At 52.3% G+C, this 16,690-nt stretch overlaps 1 protein-coding gene across 11 annotated transcripts in view; it reads right to left on the bottom strand.

Moving 5' to 3' along the window:
* Positions 1 to 3,529: 3,529 nt before the first annotated feature.
* The window catches only part of PACS2 (phosphofurin acidic cluster sorting protein 2), a 72,904-nt gene continuing 59,743 nt past the window's right edge, over positions 3,530 to 16,690 (bottom strand). For all 11 annotated transcript variants that reach the window (XM_041420031.1, XM_041420032.1, XM_041420033.1 and 8 more), the window contains 6 exons: positions 15,725 to 15,767; positions 12,311 to 12,353; positions 11,026 to 11,158; positions 7,684 to 7,910; positions 5,520 to 5,633; positions 3,530 to 4,574 (listed from right to left, as the gene is read on the bottom strand). In XM_041420031.1, coding sequence (XP_041275965.1) covers positions 4,456 to 4,574; positions 5,520 to 5,633; positions 7,684 to 7,910; positions 11,026 to 11,158; positions 12,311 to 12,353; positions 15,725 to 15,767 — 679 coding nt within the window. In that variant the 3' untranslated portion in view covers positions 3,530 to 4,455. The remainder of the gene's footprint in view (positions 4,575 to 5,519; positions 5,634 to 7,683; positions 7,911 to 11,025; positions 11,159 to 12,310; positions 12,354 to 15,724; positions 15,768 to 16,690) is intronic.

Here is a 16,690-nt window from a genome sequence, read left to right as displayed (position 1 = left end):
AGAACCCAAACAATACAACAATGAAACAGATGGACAGCTCGGGAATCTACAAAGTGGTAACGTCCCCTCTCATGCCGCGGTCTGGACAAGCCTGGTGGCACGCAGCCCCAGGATTCAGGCGCTTCCCCACGGCTGGGGCACGTCCGCAGCCGGGCAGGCCGCGCTCCGGCCACTGTCCAGCCAAGGCTGCAGCCAGCAGCTGACTGGATGTGGCCCCAGAACAGCGCTCTTCCTTAAGGAAACCAGCGACCTGCTGCTTTACAAGTTGGCACGTCCCCTTCTGCCCCAGTATGTCCCAAAGCACCAGAGTGATCCTTCCTGCAGGAGCCAGCCCTGCCAGGAACATCTCCCATGAGAATACCATTGAAGAGGCTCCAGGAAATCTCCAGGACATGCTGCTGCTCATTTCTGGCCTTCTCCTGCCAGGTTAAGCCTAGAGGGCATGTTACATTAGAATGCCACTACTCAAATATCTGCTGAAATCAAGACCACCCCCCCCGGATGAAGGGGACCCATCCAACCTAACTTCCAGAAATCTCCAGAGCCCCAAGCCCTTTACTTGCATGCTGCATGGCCCCACTGTCCTAATCCCAGCTTCCCAATCCCTTAGCACACCAGGTAGCGGGAAAAGACCACTGGTTCTGCTGCCTCTTGACATGATTTCCCTCTTAAATTTGGAGACTCCAGGTGCAACATCCTCTGCCCTGGCTCTCCAGTGCTCCTGCCAGCACACGCTGCTGGTGAGAAATGTGCCAGGGCCTTTGCTGCACTCACAGGTTAAGCACAGGGCAGTGTGGTTCCTGGCTGAGTGTGATGATGGAAAGCAAACAGGCACATCTCCTCAGCCCCAGAAACCTGCCAGTCACCTACTCCTGCCCTCTCTGCAGGATAAAGCCACGAGCTTTATCTTGTGTTTTAACTAAAGCAGCAAAACACGGCCAAAGAGACCCATGGCTGTCCCCAACTCATGTGTAATTCAGGAGGGCTCTGCAGTCACCGCTGCGACGAGAAGTGTCCATTGAACTGGATGGGAACTGCAGCACGGAGCTGGAACAGCCACACGAGATGTCCCTGACACAGCAGAGCCAGCCCTGCCTGAGCGCTGGCAGGGCTGAAGCCCAGCCTTTGTCTCCAGGAAACTCAAGCCAGAGGACGGGGAAGCACTCAGGGTGCAACACGATGCCACAAACCCCTTCCATCTTTCATCTGCTCTCCGGAGCTGCTGAACTAGGTCAGCTCAGCGCGGAGCCAGCCGCTCCCAGAGCTCACCCCCGAGCCAGCCGGGGGCCTTGCCCACAGCAGCTGGGAAAGAAACCAGAGCTCTGAGAAGCCACAGCCAGAGGGGCAGGAGAGACCAGCCCTGCGGGGGCTGGGGTGAGCTCTGGGACACAGAGAAAGGGACACACCAGAGGAGACACCACCTTCAAAGCACCTCCTGGCTGGGGATCCACTCAGGTGCTGCCCACCCCAGGCCCTGCCTCTGCTGTCAGACCACACAGCTCCAAAGCAAGCATGAGGGAGATAGCCCCCCTGAGTTTCTTCATTTGAAATGTACCTTCCCTGCCCAAACTCTCCAGAGCTGAACACAGAGCAGTGTTGTCTCTGCTCTAAGCCATCCTTCTGCACTCGCTGACATGGCCACGGCCACCAACCCCACGGGCTGGCACAGCTCTGCAGGCACAGGCCCTCTGCTGCCCCAGAAACTTTTCCTCATCCCACACTGGTGATCCTTCAAGTCAGTGGAGCTCACTCCTGGCAAGAATCTTCCCCAGAAACTGTGGGGAAGTTGGGAAACCTGAGATCAGTCATTCATGGGACCAGACCTAAAGTTCCTTCCCAAAGCAGTCTGAGCCACGTGCTTTGATACTCATTTTTCTTAAGAGACAGAAACCTGTTTCTACTCCAGACAGGGAAAGAAACATCTGCGCAAAGTGGCTCCACAGGAGAAAAAACAGAGGCACAACAACCTGATCAGAGCTGTGCCACCAAATCTGCATGCCAGCCCTTGCCTCCAGGGCCAGGAAACACCACAGCCACCCCATGGCACACAGCTGCCCACAGGCAGACCCAGCCTGCCTCTGCTGGACTCCCTTTGGGATAACAAGGCCGAGGAGTTGGGATGTTTTCTTGCATGGAAGACGCTGTGCAGAGCAACAACAGCTTTCCACACAGGGGAAATCAAGCCCTCAGGTGCACAGAGAGTCTCCCGATGAATTGCTTATATAAAGTTAGAACAAAACACAAACCAACATGAAATGCAACGAGCAGAAGTGTTCCTCTCACACCTACACACACACACACACAGAGAGAGTACAGCAGGGCAACACACATTTGATAGGCAGGACTCTGGAAACCCTGTCCTAGCTACCACATTTTTTCTTTACAGTAGGTTGAAATACAAAGAGGAGCACAGTGATGGTTCTCCCCTCACCCCCCAGTAAACAAAGTTATTGCAGTCGATCAGTCCAACCCACCTCTGCAGCAGCAGCACCACCAGAGCTGCCCAGGCTGCCCCAGGCTGGAACCCAGCCCAATCACCCTTGCCACACCAGCGTGAGATTCGAGGGGGAAATCACACACTGACTAATCTCCTTTACAAAGCCTTTTTTTTTGATGCAACAGCCTCAATGAAGATGTGATGCGCTCATACACCCTCTCCCACGCTGCTGCTGCTAGGCAACGCTGTACAGCCCCAGAGCATCAGCTCAGGTCACCCAAAAACATCAGCTGAGGGACACAACAACACCCCCCTAGAGCCCAGCTTCTGCCACAGCCAGGAGCCAGCCCAAGGCAGGCAGGAAGAACAAAGAATTGCAGCTAGACGTGTGTCCTGCCCAGCAGCGTGCCACCAGGCTGGGGACAGTGTCCTCCTACCCGTGTGGTTTGAAGGGAATACCCAGTCCCTGGCCATGCAGGGTGCCCTTGTGCTGGAAAAGGGTTTCATGACATCAGCTGGTGAAGCAGCCCAAGCTGTGACAGGCACAAGATGCAGCTCTCACCTCAGAACGTCCCTGCCAGCAGAGCACACCACCAGCACCTGCCCTGGGGACCCGGCTGGTCCCCACGCAGAGCAGGACCTGCCGTGCAGCGCAAAGTGGGTTCCCCAAGCCTTGGGTAACCCAAGGGTAAGGGATCAGGGAAATAAAAAAAAAAAAAAGAAAACAGCTGAAAAGCATCACTGCCCTCAGAAAGTGCCTTCTGGAAATGCTCACAGAGCCTGGCCTGCCCACAAGGGGGGACCCAAAAGGGCCCATCAGAAATTTCAGTCCCTTACCCTGAAATGCCAGAGATGTCTCTTCTTCCACATGGCAACAACACCGTGCTCCCGATATCCCACCCAGCACCTGACAGAGCAGCCCGTGCCACCTCAGGTGTGCAGTGACACATGGGCAGGAAGGCAGCTGGACACGCTGAGTGCCTGGCTGGCTCCCAGTCCAGCCACTACAGTGATGCATCACTCCACAGACAACGGCTCATCTTCCCGGGTTTGTGGGGGTTTTTTTTGGCAAATTAATATTTTTCCTGTTACTTTTTGTTTTTATTTTATTTTATTTTTTTTAGAAAGCATTAAAAAAATCTGCAGCTGTTGAAAAAAATCCTTTCCCTTTCGAGGCTGGACGAGGTTTTATTGACAGGTAAATAATCGGTGTGAGTATGTAAATAGCAGCGACCCCACTGACGTGGTGCCCCTCAGCAGCACAGCCAGCTGGAGAACACAGAGAGTGGCCAGGTTTGGTCATTGTCAAAGACCTGGCACACGGGAGTTTCCTTACTTAGTGTTTCCCTAATTCCTGTTCCTGCCCAACCCTCCTCAGGCATCGCTTCAGCACCAACACCTGCCTGTGCCCGTGGCAGGCTCCGTGCTCCAAAGGGGATCTCCTCTCCAGACCTCCCTAACTCTGCAAGTGGCTTTGTTTTCCACACCGGACAGTTGAACTCCCTCCAGACTCTCATCCTTTGGCAGCAGGAAGAAAGACTGGCCATCCTTTTCTCCTAGAAATACAGAGCGGGGGCCAAACGCACCGTAACACACGTGATCTTCTGCGAAATCTGTTTGAGCTGATCCAGGGCTCCCCCAGCCCACTCACACCAATGAGGTCTCAGGTTAATAAGCAGTGCAGTTACTCAGCTATCTGCTCCTAAGTGGTAGGTGTTCTTGGGCAGGTTGCCTGCTCCTGCCAACTCCCCCACGACTTCACGTTGTCAGCACATCTATATTTAAGACTGGTTTGTTGGTTGGTTTTGGTTTTTTTTTTGCCTTTGTTTAAAGGGGTTTCCTTCCTCTGTAGTAAACTTAAGAGTTAATAGAAAAAAGTAATTCAAAAGTAATCCAAGCACATCTGTAATTAATTCTGCAGGAGAGGGCAGAGAGACGCGAGTCAGAGTTGGCACGCAGGTCCTGGCTCCTGGTGTGCAGTCCTCGGGATGGGCGGAAGGTCCCTGCGCCGAGCACAGCTAGAAGTTAGATTTGGAGTGTCCAAATATGCAGATGGGAAAGTGCTTGACATGAGAGGACCACTGTGCTGCCAGCTGAAAGAACTTGACATCGTTCCACTCCACCCCATCGATCAGGACTGCAGGGGAGGGTAAAAAGAGAGCAGAGTTAGAAAACGCTGAGGGGAAGTGGCCAGCCTGAGGCAGCTCTGCCAGAATTCCCCTGCAGTCAGCAGAGGGAGGCCTGGCCATGCTCAGCTGCTCTGCCCCACTCAGCTGCACTCACAGGGAGAAAGGCTGAGGAGCACACCAGGTCTGGGGAGAACAGCTCAAGTTGTTGTTCCAGCATCACTCACTGACACTCCACACCCCACACTGCTGACTTCAGTGTCACCTGATCCGGCTTCTCAGATTTCCTGAGCACACCTCATTTTCTTTTTTGGGCAAATGCACTCTTGCAGAGATGGACATCAGTCTCTCCTCACTGGCACTCTCACCAGGACATCCATGTCTCCCAAAGAGGTGACACATGTCCTGTGTCCCTCATGCCTGCCAGCCTCACAGGGATCAGGCCAAGATGAAAGAGGTGACCCAAGCAGGTCTCTCTGTTGGGGATTACTAACTGAACAGGCTACAAGGGTGTTTTTGCTCCTGGATGCCCAGCTCCACTGACAGACACTCCAGGTCTGTCTATAAGATGCATATATGGCTCCTGCTGTGGCATGAGCATGTGCCAGTGTCCTGCCCAGAGGAGCAGCCACAATGTCATCCTGCCACCAACCAACACTTGCACCAGATGCGCAAGAGAAGCAGGGGATGACAGAGAGGGGAATGGAGCCCTGTCCAACCCCTGTCTTCAGCCAGAGCATTGACTCAGAGCTAGCTAAAGGAGGGTTTTCCCACATCCCAGACCTATTAAAGCCTTCCCCCGTGCTGGACACACCGAAGCCCGTTCCCCAGGAATATCCCCACCATGCTGGCTCCAGGGCACAGGGCAGGACACCAGCTCAGCCCTTTGCCTGGAGGACAATCACAGCATGTGAGCCTTGCCCCAGCACCCAAAGGGATGCAAGTGCTGCACTCACCACGCAGCATGTTCTGCTGATGTTTCGCTGTGCAAATCAGCCTGCTGATTCCTTCAATACACTGGCTCTTTGACTCAACCTCCTTGTCCTTTGTTTTCTTGGGCAAAAACATCACTGGAAGAAAAGCAAACCAGCACAAGGTCAATCTGTGCCATTCACAGGAGCTGAACTGATTCTTGTTTGAGCTTTTGCATTTACACATTCCTGTCTGAAAATTCTTACTCCTAAGATCCTCCCTTTTTGGCAGGAGTCTGTCAGTGCTGAGCACCATCACTGATGCACATGAGCATCTTATTCCTAAATGTCTCTTTGTGAAGACTTCCCAGCTCATAATCCTGACCCCAAAGGGCACCTTCCTCTGTTGGGACACCATGCAGGGAACACAGTGCTGCATCTGCAGCACTGCATCTGTAGTGCCAGGCCTGCTGCACTGACTGTGGCCCAGCAAAGCCTGGGCTGCACAGACACCTGGACAGCAGGAGGGATTACAAAATGGGGGCAGCTGGTGGGTAGGGAAGGCATAAGGAGAAGTAAAAAAAGGTCCAGCTCCCCAGGAACTGTCCAAATGCATGAACAAAGATGTACAAACTGGTTTCACAAAAGCTGGTGGTGTTGAACACCTCTGCTGCAGGCTGGGTCATCCCCAGGGAAGAACGTCTGGAGTGTCTCAGGATTGCCTCTCCCAACAGCACAACACTTACAAAGGGTGTCACCAGGGCTGGCAGCTCCAGCACCAGCAGGGCCACAGCTGTGCTGGCCTGGCAGTGAGCTGGCTGCAGGGCTGTGCACCCATGTCCTGCAGCCCAGGAGGCTCTGCCAGCTTTCTCCCAGAGTCCACCAGGAGTGACTCCCAGGCCCACAGGCAGAGGATGTTGTGAAGGACAGCTACTGGCAGGCAAAATGTAAATGCAGAACTGCCTCGTGCTTCCTTGAAAATAATTTGTTTCAGAGCTGTTCTCAATTTCTAAAATGTTTCACATTGCCAAGGCCAGGAGCAAATATAAAATCAGTGACAACATTCAAAATGCCATTTTTTTAGTCTGTTTTGAGAAAGCAAAGACACGAGTTTAAGAGCAGGAGAGTATTTATCTTCTACTTTCTTTTGACCCACAAAGCATTCTGTGCAAAAGCATAAGAATTATAAAATCATGGAATTGCTGAGGTTGGAAAAGATCTCCGGGTCATTGAACTGCTAATCTAACACTTCCAACTGCATCCCTAAACCATGTCCCCAAGTGCCACATCTATACATCTTTTAAATACCTCCAAGCACGGAGGGATGGTGGCTTCGCCACTGCCCTGGGCAGCCCCTTGTAGGGCTTCACAACCCTTTTGGTGAAGAAATTTTTCCTAATAGCTAATCTAAATCTCTCCCTGGCAAACCTTGAGGCTACCTCCTCATGCCCTGTCTCTCATTACCTGGGAGAAGAGACTGACTCCCACCTTGCTCCAATCTCCTTTCAGGTAGTGGTAGGGAGTGACAAGGTCACCCTGAGCCTCCTTTTCTCTAGGCTGAACACCCCCAGTTCAGCTGCTCCTCCCAGGACTTTGCTCCAGGTTCTGAATCCCCTCACTGGCTCTTGTGGGGTGATGGGTGCAGGAGGAGGGTGGGAGGCCCCAGACTCCAGTTCAGGGGGTACTCCTGTTTTGTCACCTCACAGGGATCTGTGACACTTGCTGGGCTTTTGTTTTCCCTTACACACCTCTTTCATTCTCTGTGGCTCTTTTGAGCTAAAGGCTCATAGGATGGGGATATCATTCCAGAAAGTAAAGCTATCCCAAGTTTTCAGCACACTGTCAGAAAGGAGGGGCTCATTTACCCTCACTGGTGGCTGGGGCACAAACTGCCTCTTATCTAATCCAATATCCCAACACAGCACTAGCAGGCTCCCAAGGAACACAGGGAAATTGTCCAGGCATGGCCTTCTGCATGTCCTTGTCCCGTCCCCACCTTTGCCCTTTTGGGCTTCAGCCATCAGGGTGAACACATCCCCTTTTCACCCCATGCAGAGGAACCTCCCTTTCAAACCCTATCACTTCACACAGTCACCCCTCACCAACTGATCAGGATTTTGGGGATAAAGATAGGACTGAGGTGCTGTAACCCAGCACTGACAAGTCAGGCAGCTCTGGAGCAGCAGACAGGGACAAAAGGACACCTCACCTTTCTTGTTCTTTTCTTTTGTCACAACAGTCATGGACATGGTTGGCGTGGTGGCGATCTCGCCGCTGGCAGGTAACCTGCTGACCTGCAGGGACCGGAAAGTGCATTTCAGTGTGTTTTTGGTGGTGGAGGGGTCCTTCTTCTCTGGGTCTCTCTTCCTGTCCACGGGTGGAGCTGCAATCCAGTAATCCACCTGCAGGCCCATCAACTCGGCACCGAGGCCCTGGCTGGGAAACAAGAGGAGGGGGTAATTCCTGTGTGCCTCTCAGCAGGGTTTTGTCGGAGTGGCTGCATTGCTGCTCAGAGGATAAACAGCTGGCTCTTTGGGCAATCAGGCAGTGACATTTCATAGTGAGACTCAGCAATTATAGAAGCCCAAGAAGTCACCCCTGAGAGATGCAGCCTGGGTCCCACTGCACAGAACCTCAGTGAGCCCAGACAAGCTCACCTGCTGCAGTCACAAGGCCGAGCAGTGGGAAAGGGAGCACACAAGCACTTTCCTTAGTGCTGAGTTCTGTGACACAGCAGCAAAGGCAGCTCCTAAGGTGGCCCAGATTACTTCACCTTTGAGTGGGGAAAAGAGGCTGTAAGCACCTTGCTGCTGTCCCCTGAGCACTGATGAGTGACTCTGTCCAGGCACAGCACTGCCAAAACCAACTCTTAGCTGGGGTGAACAAAGACTTGGCAGGTCCCTGAACATCAGGCACTCGCTCCCCAGTCTCCCTGACTTACTTCTTGCAATTGCCTATTCCCAAGCCTTGCCACTTACTGGGGAATTCCACCGTTGGAAAAAAAATGTTCTGTTAGCTCTGTGACATTTGCTAAACAACAGCAGATTTCAGGATATGCTCTGTTGTTGAAAACTCCTGTGCATCATGTGGTAGCAGCTGTGCATCACCAAAACATGCTGCCAGCCCTTTCTTGAGCCAGCAAAAGTAAGATGAGAAGTTTGGGAAGCTCCAGCCCTTTCCTGCCCCTGCCTCTCAGTGATAACCCTGAGGGGAGCAGGGCTTCACCATTCAGCAGACCTACAAGTGACAGCCTATACTTATTCCTACACAGCGCTGAATAATACACAAGTACTAGACAAAAACCTAAATTTATCTACCAGTCTGTGTCCCCAGTTTGAGAAATGGCAGTTGTTAAGGAAGATAAATCTGTGATCTTGAATGAAATATGCATCCCTCTGCAGCACCCGCCTAATAAGGAGCTCAAGGTAAAACAAGGACGCCCCATCCTTACAGTCCTCTCAGCAAATAATCTCCTTTTCTTTGCCATTTATTCAGCTAAAAGTCAGACCGCAAAGCAGAGTTCATCTTTGATGACTAAGACCAGGTTTTTGGTTCTCAGGGCAATATTCAGAAGTGAGACTCTTTAAGGATGATGCTTTGGAGATGCTGCTTTGAGTTGTAAGGCTCCTTTGCATCACATTTCTCAACTCAGTCATAAAGACAAAGCATCCCAATGTTCCCTTCCCAGTTAAACACACAGCTTAATCAATCAGTTTGGGTCACCCTCCACCCCCTGTGCTGTCACTTACAGAGCAGGGGAGATGGAACAATGTTGAACCTGCACTTCCTCATTTTTTGGTGATTTTGCCACACAGAATGTAACCAAAAAGAACCACATTCCTAGAGCTGGGGTGTCAGTTTCAGATTTATCACATCCATGGCTCACAGCTTTAATACCCTACGCTCTTGGGGGCACCAGTTTCCAAACCACTTCCACCTTTGGAAAAACCATACACAAAGATCACACACAAGAATTCAGCTCTGCTCCCCGGAGCCTGCCCAGCCCCCCCTCTCTGCACTGCCAGCCAGCTGCTGCTGGGGCACACAGGGCTCTCCTGCCATCCAACCACAGGCACACACCAGGAGGGGCCTGGGGAACTGGGCCCCTGGCACAGGTGAACAGGCACTAACACCTTCCAGTGCTGGGCACCTAAACTGGCACTTTCACACCTCCACTGCCTCCTGTTAAAAGGGAACTCTTATGCCACTTCAAGAAGTCAGAGGTTAAAGGTCACTGCAGGGCACCCTGGGTGGGGTGAAAGGTCTCCACCCTGTCTCCAACAGGGACAGCAGGGGATGCTACTTTGGGAGAGCACATAAGCTCAGCCTCAGGGCATGCCACAGCCTGACAATCACAGGACTGGGGATGCTAGAGGGGAGGTCCCTGAAACATCCTTCAGTAGCCATTAATGGATCTGCTGTCCATGAATCTGTCTGACCCCTCTTTGACCTGCTGATGCTGCTGCCACAGAAGCAGCAGGGGCAGATGTGGTCCCTTCCTCTCTCCCTTTTAACTGAGCTCTTGCAGTGTCACTGTGTGCCTGCAGCTTTCATGCCACAGCTCCAGAGAACCCTAGAACTGCTGGTGTTGGAAGAGACCTCTAGAGGTGAGCCAGTCCAACCCCCTGCCAAGGCAGGGTCACCTGGAGCAGGTGATGCAGGGATGCATCCAGGTGGGTTTGGGACGTCTCCAGAGAGGGAGACTCCACAACCTCCCAGGGCACCTGTCCCAGTGCTCTGCCACCCTCTACAAACCCAAACCCCCCTGACTTTGCACACCTCGAGTGGCTTATTGCTTTCCTCTGCTCTCCTAAACTACAGAGTCCAAATGCTTCTAGTTTCCCCTTCTCACAAGACTGCTGCTATGTTCCCTTAGAGGCTCAGGGGAGTTACCAAAATCAAGGGGCACTTACCCAACTGCCTCTGAGTACTAGAGCTGCACACAAAGTTAGCTACACCAATGTTTTGTGCAACAACAAAATGAAGAGTCCTGGCCAGGGCAAGTCTTACTGGCAGCTTTCTAAGGGTTTCCTCCCTTCACCCCCAAAAATTTCAGCTAAACCAGGGCTTAGTATTACCTGTAGGTGCAGCCCCCTTGCTGTTCAGATATGCTTTCAGGCACACACATGAATGGGAGCTGCAGTTCTACCTTGCAACTGCCAGCATTACCCTCAGAGAGAAAGTCATCAGCTCCTTCAAAAGTCACTCTGTCCTTCCACTCACTTGCCATTACAAACACAACAAGCACGAGGGATTAGCCTGGCACCCACGTGTACTTAGAGTCAGTACTTTTTTGAATACATATCTTCCCAAGAGAATCCTGCCCTTGAGACATGCAGCCTTCCCACTAAGTGCAAAATCCCCCCTGCCCTCCCCAGCCCCTTGGCAGCCTCAGCAAGGACACAGTCACTCCAGAGGCAAAAGGGAAGGGAAACGGTGACAATTCCAAGGGAATGGAGGAAGAACTATGGGTTTTCCTCTGGAGTTCTCTGCCACGTGTATGCCAGATAAACCAGCCAATGGAGCTGTAAGGAGGCAAAACATGGCTTACCTTGGGGAGAAGCTGCCTGTAACAGATGGTGAGGAAGGGGGCGTGGGGGAGGCTTCTTTCACAGCAGGAGACACGGAAGGCGGAGTGGAAGAAAGGACTACGGAACTTGAGGGAGCTGCGTCATCAGAGTCACCTTAAAAAAAGGAAGTCAAACTGTTTGTCTGGGTTTGTCTCACAGCACAGAACACTGGGATAAAGCTCAATCTCCTTGTCCACGCTCCTGCTGCACAGCTTTTGTTCAGATTCAATCCTGAGGTCAGCTGGCCCATCAGTTGACGGGCTCCTCGCTTCCGAGGGGCTCTGAACGTCTGGGTCCGAGACAGGCACAGACACTGACACTCCTCGAGGCTCCTCCTTTGGCATCTGCTCTCCTAGGGTTTGCTCCCAGCTGATTTTGAGCCTCCTGCACACAGCCCAGCCCTGATCTCCTTCCTATAGGGAATCTCCCCCTGCAACCACTGCAGGGCAGCACCACTCTTGGAATCCAGCACCTCTGGGTGACCACAGGGAACTCCTCATTCCATCTGCCTCCACCCTCCACAACCAAGCTTTCATCCCCTTCCTGCTGGCCCTTTGGGATGGTGGGAGCACTGCGGCAGCAAGGAGTGACCCACAGAAGGGCTGCCTCCATGCACAAACCTGTGTGTCACCCAGGCCACAAGAATCTGGGTTTGACAGTGAAGCAAAGCAAGAAACAATCCCAACACAAGGAAAACAATATTCCTGTGCATATGAAGGAGAAAAAAAGCAAGTTCACATTGACAAAACATCACCACTCCATGTCTGTGTATGTAAGCAGACAGTATCCTTCTGCATATCAGCTTTGCACTCCTCCAATAAAAAATAAATGGGTCTAAAATTTTGCCCACCCTGAAGTTCCCAGGCACTGAGATCAATTTCATTCAGCAACTGAGCCCACTGCAGGGAGACAGCATGAACTTCTCATGAACTGCCTCCTCAGGCTGAAGCAGGAACCTCAAACAAGTGTAACAGTGAATCCACCCCACTGACAACATTAGTGGCGTTTCCACAAACGTGGGTGCAGCTTCCTTGGATGTAGGTGTGGGAATTTCAGCTGGCTTGAAGCTCCATGCAAAGTAACAAAGAAAAAAGGGCCTCTCCCAGGAGAGAGGGCTCTCTTTCTGCAGACAAACCACTGGGAGCCAATAAAATCCAACTCCACCTCCCAGCTCCAAGGCATCAGCAATGAATGAGTCTGCTCAGCCTGTGAGGTGAGGCTCCTGCTGCTGCAGGACACAGAAAGCACACACAGGGTGTTCCTTACCTGATGTTGCAGAAGATTGTTCCACTATTCCAACCTTCACCACCTAAAGAGGCAAAACAGAAGAGCTCTATCAAACAAGAGCCCCCTGAACTTCAGGAACCCAAACCCCAGCACTGAGCTCATCTCTGCACTCTCCATGGCACTGTCCCTGCAGTCAGAGGAACTAAGGAGTCCTCTAAGAGCCAGGCAGGTCCTGGCAATGTCCTGGCAGTGCCAGCTCACAGCCCTTACCTGACCCACACAAAGGACAGCACAGACCCTGCAGAGCTGTCACAGACCTGCCCAGCTCTGCACAGCCCACCAGCTCCAAGCTGTGCCAACTACAGGGTGGAGAAAGGTCAGAAATATCCCTTCAGCACTGCTTTGATGCACCTGCAAATTACAGACATGCTGCTTCCACTGCTCAGGAGCAGCCACTTCCAGGGTGCAGCATAGCTGGGATTTGTTAGGAAACCACAGAAGCAACAAAGTACAGTTTCTGATCAGAGTTATCTATTCTCTAAACAGGGGAAGCGTCCAACAAAGAAGATAAAGCCCCTACCAAAGCCTCTGGAGGCAGACAGGGACAAACCACCACATGGACAGGTCAGAACGATCCAGACCACACTGCAATAAGGGCACAAACGTGTGTGGCCAGTCACCAGCTGGTACATCAAGATTAATGATAAATGTCACTGGCAATAGCTTGTGGAACAGAACATGCTGCAAACAAACTCCCAAGAACACACTGTGCCTAGAAAGATAAACTGGCCCTTGGTGATATAAAAACAGAGACCTTCTGCAGTGATAATCTGCTATGGTACACAGGGATCACCACTCTTAACACTGCAGAGAAGAGAGCCTTTTTAAGGTCCTTAAGAAACTTGTCTCCAGGGCTAATGCCTACCCTACACAAATGCTGACAAATGGGAAAGAGCTGCCAAGGGAGCTTGGGTCAATAAAAACTGCTTTAGAATGAGCAACGATGTCACACAGGCTGTGTGGTTTGAAAACAGAAGGTCATTAAGTTCAGACATGACCATGTCTGGACCACATCTCTAGGGAGCACGTTTCTGTAATACACAGTCCAAAAAAAAAAAAAAAAAGTTAATTCTTAGAAGAATTTGGAGGGCTATGCTCAACAGTAGATCTTGGAGAGTTGTCAGGCTCTCTGGTGGATTCTCATTTAGATCCGGTCTTGAAAAAGCCACCATGAACTCAGCAGTGTGTACACAGGCTTCCTGGGGGCTCACTGGCTTGGGAGAAGGAGGCTGCAGCTCAGTTTGGCCAGTCTCCACCCAAAAGGCAACAAGTTAGGCTCTGGAGTGCAGCAGCCATTTGTGCTTTATGTGTTAAACACCAAGAGAATGTTCCACAAAGTGTCACTGGCTGTGAACAAGGGGAGCAGGGTTAGGGGAGGGACAAGCAACACAGAAAACTGCCTGCAGCCACCCTGGTCTGCAAGCCAGGCAGGAAATCTCTTCTGGCTTTCCCTCCTTGCTGGCTGACTGAAGATGCTCAAGTTCAGACACATGGGAGGAACACAAGGTTAAACACTTTCCCTTCCCTCCACTCGGGGAGGTGCATGAGAACACTGCAGTTCCAGCAGGCCTCCATCCAGGAAAGCAGCCAGCCCCTGTCCCTCCAGGAAGAGGCACATCCTGTTAACTCTCCTGGCAACTGGCTGTCAGCCCAAGGCAGCCTGAGCCTGGCTTTTGTGCCTGCCTGGCCCTTTGTGAGGCTCCACTCCCATCACTGTGAGCCCAGCTGAGCAGCACGGCACTGCCCTGACCATTTCTGGGTCAGAGACTGCACAGTCCAGCTGCAGGACACCAGGTTTTGCACCCAAAAGCCAAGAGTGCAGCCAGCATCAGGTTGCAAACCCAGAAGTCACTGGCTCCCTCTCTTCCTTGTCCAACAGCTCTGAGCAGGCTGCAGCTGAATGGAAGAGCCTCAGTGCTCATGTCCAGCCTCAGACTTTGTGAGACACCTGCAACTGGCCTTTCACTCTTTCCAGGTGTGTTCCACAACTGTGTCAGGAATGCTCCAGAATCAGGAGCAAGCAGACTGATTTGACCCTCATCTCCAGTGACACAGGAAGTCAGTCTGTGCTTTCAAGGCAAGTTTTTTGGGGGGTTGGCAATGGTATGTACCCAACAAAGCAATTCCACCACTTTCAGATAATCAAATCCAGACTGGAAAAGCAGTGCTAATGTCAGGACGACAATCATTTTAGAGAAACTAGATAAACACTCTGAGCCCCATTTGCTTGCACAAAATACAGGACTAAATCAGTCCTGAAAAATAGCTTGCAGAGCCCACCAACAGTCTGGGATATTCCAAGTCCTGCAGGCTTTCCATGTTACTGGGAAAGGTGAAACAGCTGTTTTGTAAGAACAGTCCATCACTAGAAATTGCAGTTCATGGGAGATACAAGTTGTTCCCAGCAAAGCTCATCAGCAGGGCACAAACTGGGGAGATGAGTCTCTCCACCTTTGCAGAAGGCATCTCTCCATCCGCAAACAAAAGCAGATTGTCACCTCAGGAATACTGCAGAGAGACACTCTCACTATGAGGAGACACCAGAGTGAAAGCAGGGTCAGCCTGAGGGCAAGAGAGACTAAGCTCTTTAAATGCCTTGGGATTTCAGAGGAGCTCTGACGCACCACGGGGGCACAGAGGGGGCACAGAGGGAACCTGTCAGCATCACACCGAGCAGGCACAGCAAGGCCAGCGGGCAAGACAGCAGCAGGAACTGGGAAGAGGACATCCCAGAGCTGAAGAGCGGCCAAGGGATTTCTTCTGGCTGCAGCTCAATGACTTTACGCCTAAAACTTAATGAATTGAAGAGTGTGATCAAATAAGGGGAAGGAAGCTAGAAAAGGTAAAGAGCACACAGTGCACAAAATACAGTGACAGAAGAACAGACACGGCCCTGTCCAGACACTCTGCACCTCAGATGGGAACACTTAAGGGCAGGAGGAAAAACGAGGGACTATCCCAAATAAGTAACAGTGGTATAAATCGCCTTCCTGCCAGGTTGTACTCTTTACTTCCCAGGAACAGATGGGATGCTAAGAGGATGGGAGACCATCAGTGACAAGCATGCAGAGAAATGACATGGGAATAGCAAATTTGGCCAAAACAAGCAACCAGGGCAATGCTAGGCACAGCATCCCTCTGATCAGGTTTCCAGGGACACATGGTATTCCTGTCTGAGAAGTAAAACACACCCTCTAGTTTGTTGAGGTGTCTTAGAGGTTTGCTTAAATATCAGGTAGCTGCATCCAACCATCAGGACAGATTGTCATGCTGATCGTCTGCCTTAGAGCACCCAATGGCTTCTGCTCAACTCCAGAAACCTGGCAGGCTTAGGTTAACACCTGAGAACAAATTCCAGCTTGCTTAAGACAGCATCGCCACGATAACACTCACCCCGACAAAGGGAATGAACTTCTGTGAAGATTCTTCATCGGGGCTAAAGGCAAAGAGAAGAAAGTTGTTAGCAGCTCGCCTCCACCCCGGCACCATACTCACTCCATAGGTCGCATTCCAGCATGCAGCAGGGACGGACAGGATGCAAGCGCCAGTCCAAGGCTCCTTCGAGGCCCCCTGCCAGCACCAGGAGCCTGCAGGGCGGGAGGAGCACAGCCTACAGCAGTCTCTGGGGGAAAGGCTCTTCCTCCCTCCCTCGCGCTCCACAGAGAAACATGCTTGGATGGCATGGCAGTCACCACAGACACGCGGCCTCCTACGGCGAGGAAACGATCTGTGCCACCACAACACAGAGCACCTGGTGTCGTTACTTACTGGAACGCGAGGCGCTCCGCCCGCGGCCTCCGGCGTCCCCCCCTGGAGCCGTGTGCCAGCGCTTGCGCGTCCCCGAGCAGCGGCCCTGCCGCGGGTTACAAGCCGTGACACGCGGTTACTGGCGAAGCAGCGGCACGGACGCGCCCTCGCACACCCTCCCTGCTGCTGCCGGCTTCCGCGGGCACGCAGCCACAGCCGGACCCAGCCCAGCAAAGGGCACAGCAGTCCCAGAAACAGCTGGGGACAACACCGCACACATCTGGAACGCCGCTCTGCTCCGGGCCCCGCCACGAAGCAGAGGGTGGAGAAAGGCCGGCAATGAAGGCCACAGTCAAACCCAGCAGGAATTAGGGGGAGATTCGGCAAAGACAAGAGGAGGAAGAGATGAATGAGGAGGAAGGCAGGCCGGAAGGGCCTGCAGAGCCATTGCTCCCTTCAGTGGCAACAGAGATCAGAGACGGACCACAGCGTGAGGAGAAGACCACAGGAGCACATCCACGTGTTTGGAGGAACTACAGTTCAGCAGAGGGAAGTGACTGCACAGGCAAGACACACATTTCTCAGTGACTGAGCACAGGAAACAGGTAGGAA

Source organism: Onychostruthus taczanowskii, unplaced genomic scaffold (assembly GCF_017590055.1).
Source record: "Onychostruthus taczanowskii isolate IOZ18803 unplaced genomic scaffold, ASM1759005v1 scaffold63, whole genome shotgun sequence".
Taxonomy (NCBI): Eukaryota; Metazoa; Chordata; class Aves; order Passeriformes; family Passeridae; genus Onychostruthus; species Onychostruthus taczanowskii.
Note: the sequence above shows the minus strand (reverse complement) of the source record. Positions and strands in the feature narration are given on the sequence as shown.